This window comes from Barbus barbus, assembly GCF_936440315.1.
Source record: "Barbus barbus genome assembly, chromosome: 10".
Lineage (NCBI taxonomy): Eukaryota > Metazoa > Chordata > Actinopteri > Cypriniformes > Cyprinidae > Barbus > Barbus barbus.
In genome coordinates, this window is record NC_136738.1 from 905,833 (window position 1) to 920,583 (window position 14,751).

The window sequence follows — 14,751 nt, forward strand, 5'->3', positions numbered from 1 at the left end:
TAGCTTGACACCATCACAAAAAGTAATTACTCCAACTTAACTTTAAAACATCTCTTTCGTTATTAATACATGTGTTTATATTGAAACACTATTGTAAGTCCTGAAAGAGAACTAACTCAATGAAAAGCAAGATTCAAGAGCCCAACTAAACACTGATCACAGTAAGGGTGGTTTGTTGAAATTTCTAAATTTTTTCAACATTGAATTATTATCACTTTTGCACCCACAATTAATGTCATTAACATTGACAAATCAACTTTTTTTTAACATTGATTGAATGGTTTTCACATGCTCTCTTGCTATGTGGGAAATCATAAAATCTAAATCATAAACATCAAATAAACGTCTATTTGACATCTGATAGGAAATGTCCTAGACGTATTGCAAACACTAAAACATACATCTAGCAGATGTAAATGCAGACGTCAAATAGATGTCTCTGTGATGTGCGTGTGCTATCAGAAAGGCCAACAGAAATTGTGTTTTATGTTAAAATACTTTAATCCTTTAAAACTAATAATAAAAAAAGGAATTTACTCACTATCATGTTGTTCCAGACCATATGACTTTTTTTTTTTTTTATTACAGCTGCCCTCTTGCACGCCATAGTAGTTGGAGGAAATGCAACTTTTGATCAATCTGTAGCCTATATGATGGTAATGATATGAAGATGAATTTACCATTCATCCTTTCTAAATGAACAAACAAACAAACAATAAATGCCAGACAGTCACTGATAATTCTCTGGCTGAGCCTGGTAGCTGATAAATGTGTGAGCTGGAATATAAACTCAGTCAAGCTGCTTTAATTCAGTCTTTCTGCAGTCAACAAAGACGTCTGTGTCAATGTCCTCCAGATTCAGTGCTGTCTGACATTTTCAAGACAGGCTTGTCTTAACTTATTCCTTTTGTATTATAGCATGGCTAAATTTCACCAAGCTGCCTCATTATACAGTGAGGGAAAAAAAATAAAATAAATAAAAATTGATCCCCTACTGATTTTGTACGTTTGCCCACTGACAAAGAAATGATCAGTCTATAATTTTAATGGTAGGTTTATTTCAACAGTGAGATACAGAATAACAAACAAATCCAGAAAAACGCATTTCAAAAAAGTTATAGATTGATTTGCATTTTAATGAGTGAAATACGTATTTGACCGCTTCACAAAACATGATTAGTATTTAGTGGCAAAACCCTTGTTGGCAATCACAGAGGTCAGGCGTTTCTTGTAGTTGGCCACCAGGTCTGCACACATCTCAGGAGGGATTTTGTCCCACTCCTCTTTGCAGATCCTCTCCAAGTCATTAAGGTTTCGAGGCTGATGTTTGGCAACTCGAACCTTCAGCTCCCTCCACAGATTTTCTATGGGATTAAGGTCTGGAGACTGGCTAGGCCACTCCAGAACCTTAATGTGCTTCTTCTTGAGCCACTCCTTGGCTGTGTGTTTTGGGTCATTGTCATGCTGGAATACCCATCCACGACACAGTTTCAATGCCCTGGCCCTGACGGTACATGACCCTGTCCATCGTCCCTTTGATGCGGTGCAGTTGTCCTGTCCCCTTAGCAGAGAAACACCCCCAAAGCATAATATTTCCACCTCCATGTTTGATGATGGGATGGTGTTCTTTGGGTCATATAGGCAGCATTCCTCCTCCTCCAAACACGACGAGTTGAGTTGATGCCAAAGAGCTGGATTTTGGTCTCATCTGACCACAACACTTTCACCCAGTTCTCCTCTGAATCACCGTCAAACTTCAGACAGGCTGAACATGTGCTTTCTTGAGCAGGGGGACCTTGCGGGCGCTGATGATGTATAAATCTCAATTTCGAAAAATTGACACTTAAGACTGGTTTTGTGGTCCAGGCAGGGTCACATATTTCTTAGTTTAATTCACCACCTCAGCAAATGTTTCATTTTTTTTAGAGGGCTTCAAAAAATATATATGAGGTAGTCTGATTTTAAAAGTGTGATTTCTAGACCTAGAATTGTATCACATGTATCCATGTATAAATGAATACATACCTGTCTAGTTTTTAAAGCTTTTACAGTGCAGAAATTGTGAGGAAAAAATATCTTTTAAGAATCTTTATTCTTAATACTTCAGTAAATCATGAATAGCTTTAAAAGTCACGGGGCTTTCAATATTATTGACAATGTGGGCAATGAGGGGCTTTAGAGTCAAAAATGTTGAGAAGCACTGTATACTGGTATGCAGGTGAGATATAAAGGAGTCTTGGAGCTACGGCTCAACCACTAAGACTCCCAGGTTGTTTTTGAAGATGATCCTGCCATCCACCTCTTTGCTGCAATCAGGATGTCTCAGTAAGTCCAGCACTCCTTTCTTCAGCTCTTCAGGAGCATTCTTACTGAACTCTATGACCTCGGTAAGGAAATCCAGCAGAAGTTCTCCCACCTGGTCTCCCTCAGTGAAGCACTCTGTGATGTCCATCTGGGACAGAAGCTCGTAGTTCCGGTACGGGATGCCTTCAGTATCTAGGAAGGTCTTAATATCTCCTGTAGTAACACACTGACTGATCTCAGTATTACAGAGTTGTTCTTTAAAGCTTGTCCATAATTTTCCCCATCCACTCTCACCTACAGTAAGTGGAAGCAGAACTGAGGTTATTGAGGCCATTTTATTAAACAGAACAGAAACATTTTTTTTATTAAAAAACACTTTTTTGACTGATTTTGCACTCCATTTCTCTGAGCCTGAGCAAAACCTGTTAGACAAGGTCCACTTAAACAAAAGGTGTTGTTACTTAACCCTTGTGCATCAATAAAAAAATAGTTATTAATTAATAAGTTTTATTAATAATTTATTAATAAGTTATTATAAAAAAAAAAACACACATTGGTCCATAATGGACAAAAAAACGGTAATAACAATTTGAAGCTTGGGAGCACAGACTTAAGTTTGGTATCATTTTAAAGAAGACCCATGGCAGATTATTGTTGAAGTAAAAACTGTTTAAAAAGTGAAACCAAAAAAAAAAGGTTATACAGGTTTAAGTTTATGAAAATGCTTTATGAACAATATTTTATATAAAATATATATTTAATGAAACATGTTGAACTCTAAACTAGAAAATCAAAGCTATAAATCTAAACAAGTTCCAAATTTGAGGTTGATATCTCAAAAAATGAGCTTTCAGTAAGATTTTGTTTGGGCGCAGTACCAAATTTTCCCCATTAGATGCCAGCAAAACTCCGCTGGTGCACACAGTGCTTGGATTTATGATTTGCAGTAGAGTTTCTCTCTCTCAAATATCACAAGCACACACACACACACATTTTTTTATGACACACATACAAACCACACTCTGACATCCATACCAACACACCCACACAATTATAGCTGCATTATTTATCCAATTGGCTCTATAATATGCAGAAGCAGAAAACAGGAATAAAGCGAATATTTGCTTTATAGGCAAACATGAAAAAAATGGCACCATCTGGTAAAAAATTTAATTTTGAAGCCCTGCTAACAGAATGAAAGCCTATTAACAAAAATGGCATAATTTTTACAGTTAAACGGCACTGCGATTAAAAATAGCAGTTTTAATGGGTTTCAATGAGGACATTTTTGTCCAAAAGGTCCTGAGAGGAACTATTTTTTTGTACCTAGTGTAAAATAGATTTATTAAAGGAAATGGGGGTGAAATAGTAAAATTCCAAAATGTATGCAGCTGCCTATAACACAGTGTAATGTGGACTGGAGCGTGACAACAGGGATAAGATCCAAACGCAAGCTTTATTCTACAGATCGTGGTCAAGGCAGGCAGGGTCGATCACCAGCAAACAATAACATCCAGGGCAAGGCAAGAGAGTAAACAGAAACACAGGCAATGGTCAAGGCAGGCGGCAAACAATCAATAACCAAGAGAACAGTCCAGAGTCCAAAACACAGGCAAGGCAAAAACAAGATAATGAGAACGCTCAGAAATGTCCAAATACAGCGGAACAAGACTTCGCAAAGGCCTGTTTGGCATGGCCCTCTTTATATGGCCGCCAAACAGGAAGTAACCATAGAAGCAGAGGGAGCAGTAACAGTCTGTACTAGGGCAAGAGCTCCCTCTGCTGGTGTGGCGTTACAGAATCCCCCCCTCAAGGAGCGACTCCTGGCGCTCAAAAATAAACAGTCCAGGAGGGTGGTGGGAATGAAGTAGACCAGGGGGTGGGACGGAGGGCCAGGTCCATGCAGAGGGAGTGGACCTGGATCATGGAGCAATGGAGGACCTGGATCATGGAGCAAAGGCAAACTGTAGTACAGTGGAGCATGTGTCCATGGTGGAGTCGACAGGTTAAGCCATAGCAGAGCTGGTAGGGTAGGAAGCCATGGTGGAGACGATGGGACTGGAGCCCACCAGGGCGAAGCAGACGGGACCAAATCCCAGCAGGGCAGATCAGACGGGGTCAGAGCCCACCAGGGCTGAGCAGAGGACCGCCACGGCGGAGCAGAGGACCACCAGACCCGAGCATAAGACCACCACGGCGGGGCAGACAACCACCAGACTCGAGCAGGAACCCATGACAGAGACTGGGATCTGGGGAGAACAAGGACAGACAACACAGAGAGAGCAGAGACAGACAACACTGGGAGAGTCCTTGTTGCAGGGCAGGACGGGACCAGAGCCCACCTGGGCGGAGCAGGAGACCCCCAGAGCCAGACAGCTGACCACCACGGCGGAGTAAACGGAGCCGGAGCCCACCAGTGTGGCGTAGACTGGGTAGAGTATCTCCACGGTAGAGCGGACTGGTCAGGAAGCCATGGCAGGATCAGGGATCTAGGGAGAACAGAGACAGACACCACAGGGAGAACAGAGACAGACAACACAGAGAGAGTCCCCATGGTCCCAGGGGCCGTGACAGGGCAGGTCGAGAGTTCGTAGACGGTCTCAATGGCCGTGGCAGGACAGGACAAGGATTCAAAGGCAGCTTCCATAGCCGTGACAGGACAGGGCGTGAGCTCACAGACAGCCTCTTTAGCCGTGACGGGACAGGGCGAGAGCTCACAGACGGCCTCCTTGGCCGTGACAGGACAGGGCGAGAGCTCACAGACGGCCTCCTTGGCCGTGACAGGACAGGGCGTGAGCTCACAGGCGGCCTCTTTAGCCGTGACAGGACAGGGCGTGAGCTCACAGGCGGCCTCTTTAGCCGTGACAGGACCGGGCGAGAGCTCAGGAACGATCTCCATGGCCGTGACAGGGCAGACAGTGAGTTCAGAAACGGCCTCCGTGGCAGGGTAGACAGTGAGTTCGGGAATGGCCTCCATGACCGTGACAGGGCAGACAGTGAGTTCAGGAACGGTCTCCGTGGCCGTGACGGGGCAGACAATGAGTTCAGGAACAGCCTCCGTGGCCGCGACAGGGTAGACCGTGAGTTCAGGAGGAGCGGGCACTTGTGGGCGCTCTTGCAGCGCGGACACTTGAGGATCAGGAACGGCACTCCTGGCCGTGACTGGAGAACAGGATTCTCGGGGATCGGGATTGGCACTCCTGGCTGTGACTTGAGAACTGGATTCTCGGGATACGGGTGTAGGTACCACCACTTCGGGAGGTTCTGCAGCCGAAGCCGCCACCTCTGGTGGTACTGGAACAGGCTCGTGGACCGGAGAGGCCTCAGGAGCACAGTGTGCAGCCCACACACTCAGAATGGCGACCGCCATAACGGGAAGCACTGAGGTCAGGGGAACAGTCTCGGTAACAGCCAGAGTTGAGACCTTGGGAATGCCTGCTTCTCGCACCGACATCAGTGGTGGGTCCATCACACTGGATATCAGAACTCGAAGGACTGACCTAGAATCTGTGGTAACAGCCTTTGTCAGTTCGGCGGAGGCGTGAAGAGACTCTGGCTGAGGAGCTGAGGCGTGAAGTGACTCTGGCTGAGGAGCTGAGGCGTGAAGAGACTCTGGCTGAGGAGCTGAGGCGTGAAGAGACTCTGGCTGAGGAGCTGAGGCGTGAAGAGACTCTGGCTGAGGAGCTGAGGCGTGAAGAGACTCTGGCTGAGGAGCTGAGGCGTGAAGAGACTCTGGCTGAGGAGCTGAGGCGTGAAGAGACTCTGGCTGAGGAGCTGAGGCGTGAAGAGACTCTGGCTGAGGAGCTGAGGCGTGAAGAGACTCTGGCTGAGGAGCTGAGGCGTGAAGAGACTCTGGCTGAGGAGCTGAGGCGTGAAGAGACTCTGGCTGAGGAGCTGAGGCGTGAAGAGACTCTGGCTGAGGAGCTGAGGCGTGAAGAGACTCTGGCTGAGGAGCTGAGGCGTGAAGAGACTCTGGCTGAGGAGCTGAGGCGTGAAGAGACTCTGGCTGGAGCACTGAGACGTGGTGTGACTCTGGCTGAAGAGCTGTGCCTTGGCTGGACTCGCGAGAATCAACTGTGGCTTTGCTTGCCTCATGGCAATCAATTGTGGCTTGGCTTGTTTTGGGATGATCAACTGGGACTTGGCTTGACTCCTGACGATCAATTGTGGCTTGGCTTGACTCGTGATGATCAGCTGTGGCTAGGCTTGGCTTGTTGGTAGCAGTTATGACTTGACTTGGTTCTTTAACATCAGCTGTGATTTGATAAGACTGTGGAAAATCGTCTGAGATGTGATGTGACTCTTGTATGGTGGCCATTTTGTACACAGTTTTTGGATTGACAGCTGTGACATGGCGAGGCACAGGCATGGTGGCCATCCTGGCAGAGGACTCAGGCATGGTGGGCATGGTGGCCATCTTGGCCAGGTATTGCATGATGGGAGTAGGCCCTGTAGACTCTGGCTGGGCAGGCATGCCGTGAGCAGGCATGACGCGAGCAGGCTCTGGCTGGGCAGGCATGACGCGAGCAGGCTCTGGCTGGGCAGGCATGGCGTGAGCAGACTCTAAAACTGCGGCCATTTTCCCAAGAGACTCTTGTGTAGCAGCTATCTTACGATGGAGCTCTTGAATAGCGGCCATGTTATGGAGAATCTCCTGAGTAGCCAGCATAACGTGAGCAGGCCCTGGGGTAGCAGACATGACGTTAGCAAGCTGGGGCGTGGCAGGCGTGATGTTGGGAGGTTTCGGGTTAGTAGGCATGATGTTAGCAGGATTTGCCTTGACAGAGGTGACGTGAGTAAGTCCTGGCTTGACAGACGCAACATTTGCAGGCTGTGGCTTAGCAGACGTGAAGAAAGCAGACTGTGACTTGGCAGGCCTGACGTGAGCAGACTGTGGCTTGGAAAGCATGACATGAGTAGACTTAGGCTTGACGTGAGTTCGCCTTGGCTTGGCAGGAATGACATGAGCAGGCTGTGTAGACTCTGATGTTACGTGAATAATTCCAGACATGACGTTCGAATACTCTGGTGTGGAGGATGCCGGAGGGTAGCCGGGTTCCTCATCAGCAGTCCCCACAGTAAGTGCAGAGCCACTCAAACACAAAGCAAAATCAATATAACGAGTAAGAGTCCAGTGATGGGTATTTCGTGGCATTAAGTTTGATATTTCTTTACTTAGTCCAAACCGAAAAATGTCTTTCAAGAAGCTTTCCTTAAAGTCTGTCTGGTAGGAAAGTTCACAAAACTTAGCCACATAATCTTCAATGGGCAGCTCACCTTGACGGAGGCGCACGAGACAATCCTCAGGATTCATGGTTGATGGTAAAGCTGCTGGATCTGTGGTAGGCGAAGTCTTCTGTAATGTGGACTGGAGCGTGACAACAGGGATAAGATCCAAACGCAAGCTTTATTCTACAGATCGTGGTCAAGGCAGGCAGGGTCGATCACCAGCAAACAATAACATCCAGGGCAAGGCAAGAGAGTAAACAGAAACACAGGCAATGGTCAAGGCAGGCGGCAAACAATCAATAACCAAGAGAACAGTCCAGAGTCCAAAACACAGGCAAGGCAAAAACAAGATAATGAGAACGCTCAGAAATGTCCAAATACAGCGGAACAAGACTTCGCAAAGGCCTGTTTGGCATGGCCCTCTTTATATGGCCGCCAAACAGGAAGTAACCATAGAAGCAGAGGGAGCAGTAACAGTCTGTACTAGGGCAAGAGCTCCCTCTGCTGGTGTGGCGTTACACACAGGCAAAATTATATATAAAAAAAACAACTGAAAAGGACAAAAATGTCCAAAAGGTTGCACAAGGGTTAAAAGGAGCATAATTTAGGTTATGCACTTGAACTTGAACAGCATTTACTGTACCTGACACCAGAATGATCAAGAGTTTCCCATCTTTGTGTAGAAGACTCCGAAAAAATGAGACCGTGGCCTCTGGATCTTTGACGTAGTACAGCATCTGTTAAACAGACTGATATTAATATCCTGCAAACACAACAAAAAATGTTTGATAATATACAGACCTCAATAACATCACTTTAATTGACTAATATCAATTTAAGTTGATGAAATTAATGAAAATGTCACATGAAATTGCAAATGCATGTTATTATGAACAATTAATCCATGAATATGTTTCTTTTTTGTGGCCTAGTAATTCTAAATTGGCACAACTCTCTGTTGAGCTATGCCAGACTTATCCAATGGTTTAGTCTACTTAGGACCCATCCCTTTCTTACAATCAGCTGCATTTAGATCCAATCAACAACCAATTAACAGAATCATGAATTGAAAATGGAAGTAAAGATCTGTCGCTATATGTCACAACTTATAATTTGTTGGAAGCTCAAAACCTGTATCATGTGAATGAAGTCCATCTTTTTCCCAGGGTTTTTCTCTTGCCAATGTTTTTCAAATTCAGATGCCGTCATCTTATTCCATGTAAAGTTGATATGATCGAGATCTGGAGTTGTTGACACTCGAACTAAACAGAAAGGAAACAGCATAAAAAGCCATTCACTGGTAGAACAGTAAAAGCATATATGGTTAGCTTATATACGCATCAATAAAATGACTGGCACCTTTATATTTGTGCAGCATGTCATTGCTTGGTTCCACCACTTCATTGTCGACTTTGACATGTGGATGTTTCAGGCGTAGTTGAGCTAGCATCTCTAGATCAATCTCACCTGGAAATGAGATGAATATGGAGAACTCTGTTAGCTATTAAAATCTGATATACTGTATGAAATGATGATACAAATGGAATATGAATAATTCAGTCATTATGAAAAGTACCTGCTCCACTCCCTACTCCCATTACATTGAAAACGGATCTCCCCCCTCCAATGCTGCGGAGAGAGCGAGAGAGAACATAATAAAGGCAAGATAATATTATAATATCTTGTCATTGGTAAATCTGCTGGCACACTCTGTATTACAAATCTAGGACAGGCTAAATGAATAAAATATGACATTCATCAAGAACGATAAAGCACCTTGCCAGTATGTCTGGTAGCGTATTATGAATGAAGTCCTGCATGCACTGGTGCTCTGATGAACGCTCCAGAAAAAGCTCAAAAGATCGGAGGTATCTTGGATAATCTTCCACAAGTGATCTGAATGGAGCTGCCATGGTTTTCTCTGCTGTTTTAGAATAATAAAATGAGTTATGAATTCACCCAAAAATGAAACAAACAAATAAATAAGATATTTAGAGAAATGTCTCAGTGGTTTTTATGTATTATTATTATTATTAATTCTTGTAATGGAAGTCAGTGGTCACCAAAACTATTTGGTTACCAACATTCATCAAAATATCATCTTTTATTTTCCACAGAAGAAATAAAGTCATACAGGTTTGGAATGACATGAGGGAGAGTAGGCTGAATGATCACACTTTTATTTTGATTTTTTGGTGATCTGTCGCTTTAAGATGGTATATACAAGTAGGAAGAACATTTCCTATTAACCAATCACCAATCAGATGCGCATCGAACTGATTCTAGGGGCGGGTTTTGGATTATGGAAGAACAGTTTGATGAAACAATCATTGTTTTGGGATTTTAGGAGTTGGTTTGGGCCGTGGACACAATCTTTTTGGCTATTTGCGGTTGCAGCAACAGGTGTAATTTAACACAGTCTGAAATGATTAAACAGAAGGAGACATGCAAACTATCAAGACATAAAAAGGAAATGCATGGTAATTCAGTCTCAATTATTATGCTTATAATACAATTTGTAATGAAACATTCATATTTCACAATCAACTTGATTGCACGAATAAGAAAAGCTATTCAGTAAGACTTAAATGCAGCATGTGTTACATTCAGATGATAATATCATATTCATCAACAGGTTGACTTAGAGCCTGACACACTGACTCGCTCATATTTGTAGAATGGTGTGCTATACCTCAGCTCTCTAATAATAACATGAAGAAAGCAGAAGTGAGCCTCGGCTTACCTTCACTGCTCTCTGTTTTTCTGCCAGAGAGACTCTGGGCCGTCCGCATCCAGACAGAGACTAGCCCCGCCCATCACCACACGGCCCCGCCCACATCCTTAAAGACACAGTGCTACACAAGACAAGGCAAGTACCATTTAGAATAGATTCTCTTAGAATTTCAACTGATAGCAGACGTCATGAAATATAAGACATTAAGTGAAAAATAATGGCTCTCCGCTACTTAAAATTACATTTTAGAATCAGGCTGTTCACCAGCACAAATATTTATTTTATTAGTAGCCTAAACACATTTACAAGCATTATTTTTTTCATACATTTATTAATTTAGACTGTATCACATGCCACTGAGTCATCAACATGTCACTTGACAGGAACTGAAAATCACTAAAATAAGACAACGTGCTCAGCTCATTGCTGCTCTCATGTGTTCATCAGTGGAATATCACGTCACACCCATGCAAGTGAGATTACAGCACACTAAAACATAACACAAAACACTCAATTTATGTCCAATCCATATTAAACTAGGCCACATAATGACAAGCAGGCCAGTATTAAATAACCCATGCCTTAGAACAAGCAAGGCTTTGAGATAATATTAAATATCATGACTAATATATCTTATATACAATACAAATACTTGTTTGCTTGTGTATTCATTCAATCCTTGTTAATGGACTTGTCATTAATTGACATTAAAGACAACTGAGCATCAATCTAGCATAAAAGATTGAGAATAGGCATGTGCAATTCATTCAAATTCATCTTACAGAAACATAATAGTGTAATACAAACTAAATGTCCCTCATAGCGTCCTTAATAATATGTGTGTGTGTGTCATTTTTTTGATAGTTACATATTAGATCAATTTAAAGTTTAAATCAGCACTGATTGAAATGTGAGACACTAGTCTGGGATTCATCATTTTGATCCAAATATAAAAGAAAAGAGAACAAGACACAAGCTCCGTGATCATTCTTTAATCTGTCTTTTACCATTGCCTGTATTACAAGAAACAGATAAAGCAATTTCCCCACATCTTTTCTCAGTCAGTTTAATCATGTCAAACTTTGTTAAACAGACCTGACTCCTGGTGAATAGAAATGCATGATTAAAATGAGAGAACCCACAAAGATTCATGGGAAATCTTCTGCAGAATTATTAAGGCTTAATGGAAAAATGAAGCCTGACAGAATCACAGCAGCCAGACACGTGTCCCTTAGGTGGCACTGACAAGTCTGGTTAAATTCATCTCATCCTTGAGCAGAAATGACAGGTTTTACTAATAAAAACTGATTAAACAAAAGATTTAAACGATTCAACCTCCTGAAGTGGAAGGATCTGATGACATTCAGTGCTGTGTGACCATGGCCAGAACACCATTCAGTTTACTCCAGATATTCTTACATATGTATTCACACAGTAACAGGACTGTTTGTGTTATAATATCTGCTTTGTTTCATCTGTTCTTGTTTCTATTTTCCATCTTGCTCCATCTGCTGGTTTATGATGGGTATTAAAAATGGAGTCTCTATAAATGAGCATAGAGATTAATTCATAAGGACAGTCTTATTAAAGGAGTAGTTCATCCAAATATGACAATTAGTTGAAAATGTACTCTCCCTCAGGTCATCTGAGATGTAGATGAGTTCAGATCTGGAGAAATTCAGCATTATATAATTAGCTCACCAATCCTGTGCAGTGAATGGGTGCCGTCAGAGTCCAAACTGCTGATAAAAACATCACAATAATCCACACCACTCCACTCATTCAATTAACATTGTTTGTGATAAATCCATCAAGTATTTATTTTTTATTTAAACCATTGCTTTCATATAAAATCTTTGGCCTCTTAATCTGACGGCACCCATTCACTGCAGAGGATCCTTTGGTGAGCAAGTGATGTAATGCTAAATGTCTCCTAATCTCTTCCAGCGAGAAAACTTGTTTTTAGAAAGCTCATTTTCACATCAACTATTCCTTTAAATGTGCTTCAAGTTAATGAATTATGTATGACAAAAACAGACTAAAAAAAGAAAGAAAGAAACTGGACCGCTATGAACTTAAAGGTAGTCTATGGTACAAAGGCATAACATTTACCTCATTTCTGTCCAAATATCTGAAATCACCATCCATCTTTGATGCAGATTAACATATGAATGACGAAAAACAACATTTCCCACAGAGTACCACAATTTATTAGCATTTTCATTCAACTCTTCAAATACACACAATTAAAACAGAAAGTACTATGTAAACTAAAGGTCAGTGTTTTACAGGCAACTGTATATAGTGCTGAGAGCATACCGAACATTTTAGAAGAAGAAGAAGCCATGTAAACAAGTCAGTTCTAAGGGGCGACAAAGAAAAAACAAGGAAATCAAACAAACAAAACACACTGTTGACTTTGTCACTATAGGAGCAAATTTCCATAAAAATGCAAGGCCACTTTTGGAACAATCCAGTGTATGACAAAATCAGTCCAGCATGCACACGCACAAATGGGCTTCAAAATAAATATTTATATATATATAGCTGTTTTTTTCAGAGTTGTCAGCAACCCCTGAAAAAATAAATAAATAAAACTATTATAAGCTATACATATTTTAGCTTCTCACATCAGTGGACTAATTTAGAAATACTCCAAAGCCTTTTGATGTAATCAGTCTAAGAGCAGCAGATCATCCGGATGGGTCTCAGACAGAGAGGAACTGTTCTGTTCTTGATGTAGACTTACCAGCCAACACGGACGGCAGCAGAAACACCGATGGGACAAAAACAACAAAACCCAAAGAAATAATACATGTGCATGTATGAAACACATACAGAATATATTCTTTAGGTGGAGTAAGACCCCATGAACCAGAAGTCTTGCGTAGCTTAAAAACCACAAGTTATCTTATCATAATGAGGACCGTTGAGGTTTAGGAAAAGTTTCATCACGTGGCAGTACAAGGAGCGAAGCGAACCTTGACACTGTAGGTCTTGAAACAGATAGTCAAGACAATTATGCCAGCAAGAAGTCAGTCAATAAAGCCAAAAAACGACTAGCAGGGATGTTATTAAAATACAGAACCAGCACCTGTACTTTATTGAAAATGATGAACATTCATAGTTTTGAAGCACCTCTCCCGGTGTTATGCTCATGCAGACTCTACACAAACGCATTGGTCCACTGTATCTGTGCTAAATGAGTTCCTCTAACCGCAGGATATTGCAGGAAGCCACTTTCAAAACCCCTTCTGCGCGTCACAGGAACACAGTTCATTATCTGCTGGTGTTGGAGCAGACCTCATCAATTTTTCAGCTGCTAGACGGAGGTTAAAGGACAAACTGAGGCGTGTGGAAGCAGCACACGAACAGATCATCACCTTAACCTCTCGCAGCATCTAAACGAGCTGTGTTTTGGTTTACCATGCGGATCATACACACCTTCAGAGACATTCCACACAAACACAACAGTTTACAGCAAAGTCCTTGCATCACAATGAAAAAACACTAGAAAATCGGTTTGAACATAAATCAAGAGGGAACTAAAGAATGACTAAGCACTAATATAGTGCATAACACATCAGTCTTTTCTTGTTCTCTGTTAAAAAGTCACTTTCAGATCGCCTTAAAGGGATAGTTCACGCAAAAATTAAAATTATGTGATTTAAAATCACCCTCAAGTTGCTGCAAACCTGTATGACTTTCTTTTTTTTAATCTGTGCAACATAAAAGGATACATTTTAATAATGTGCTAGTTGTTTTTGTCAATGCAATTATGAACAGCGACTTTCAAGCATCAAAAAGAATGCAAAAGCATAATGAAAGTATTATAATTATGGAATAATATAAGTACAATTTATACATACAGCTTGTGAATTATATTTCAAACCTTCTTATTCATACAATAACTTTGTGAGACAATCAAACTTCAATTTAAGTCATATTTTCACTAAAAATCTTGACAGTTATTTTGAGTCATTAATTAATTATTCACGACTCCGTGATCCTGTTGTCCGGTTATGATCTAGTCACACAGGTTTGAGGGGGAGTAAATGATGACAGTTTTAGTTTTTGGGTGAACTAGGCTTTTAATGCGACTGATACAATAGATTCGGCACAACTTGAACTTGTGTTTTTTTTTTCCTCTTTTTCTTTTCTGATGTAAGAAAAATCACGGCAAGAAAATGTCAAAGTCCTCCATCTGGTCCATGGAATGTCAGCTGTGTCTCGCACCTTCTTTAAATGTCACGATTTTCACGACGACAACCACTGATCCAAAACCTCTGTCCTTGCTGTTGTGCACACAACGCTTTGTGTACGCTGCAGATTTCAAGATCGAATTGTTCTTTGATGTCTATCTGTTACTCCTTGTGTCTTTTTCTTTTTTCCAAAATCCAAAGTGTGCCTTGGAGAGATGAAGATATTAAAATGTTGCACGTAGTCCAGCTTGTGCTTTGAATGTACAGTCAGAGAGAGCTTGA

At 41.9% G+C, this 14,751-nt stretch overlaps 1 protein-coding gene across 1 annotated transcript; it reads right to left on the reverse strand.

Annotated features, from left to right (window-relative positions):
• Positions 1 to 1,045: 1,045 nt before the first annotated feature.
• Positions 1,046 to 10,306, reverse strand: hnmt (histamine N-methyltransferase). The gene is made up of 7 exons (XM_079426414.1): positions 10,277 to 10,306; positions 9,310 to 9,457; positions 9,110 to 9,162; positions 8,893 to 9,000; positions 8,665 to 8,795; positions 8,177 to 8,270; positions 1,046 to 2,598 (listed from the first exon to the last, which is right to left on the reverse strand). Exons 2-7 carry the CDS (start codon positions 9,444 to 9,446, stop codon positions 2,243 to 2,245), a joined length of 879 nt encoding a protein of 292 aa, XP_079282540.1. The 5' UTR covers positions 9,447 to 9,457; positions 10,277 to 10,306; the 3' UTR covers positions 1,046 to 2,242.
• Between the last annotated feature and the right edge of the window lie 4,445 nt (positions 10,307 to 14,751).

Coding starts and splice junctions, on each gene's coding strand:
- hnmt (XM_079426414.1), bottom strand. CDS start 9,446: ATGGCAGCTCCATTCAGATCACTTGTGGAAGATTATCCAAGATACCTC. Junction 9,163..9,309: donor CTACCAGACATACTGGCAAG/GTGCTTTATCGT, acceptor CTCTCTCCGCAG/CATTGGAGGGGGGAGATCCG. Junction 8,796..8,892: donor CATGCTGCACAAATATAAAG/GTGCCAGTCATT, acceptor CTTTCTGTTTAG/TTCGAGTGTCAACAACTCCA.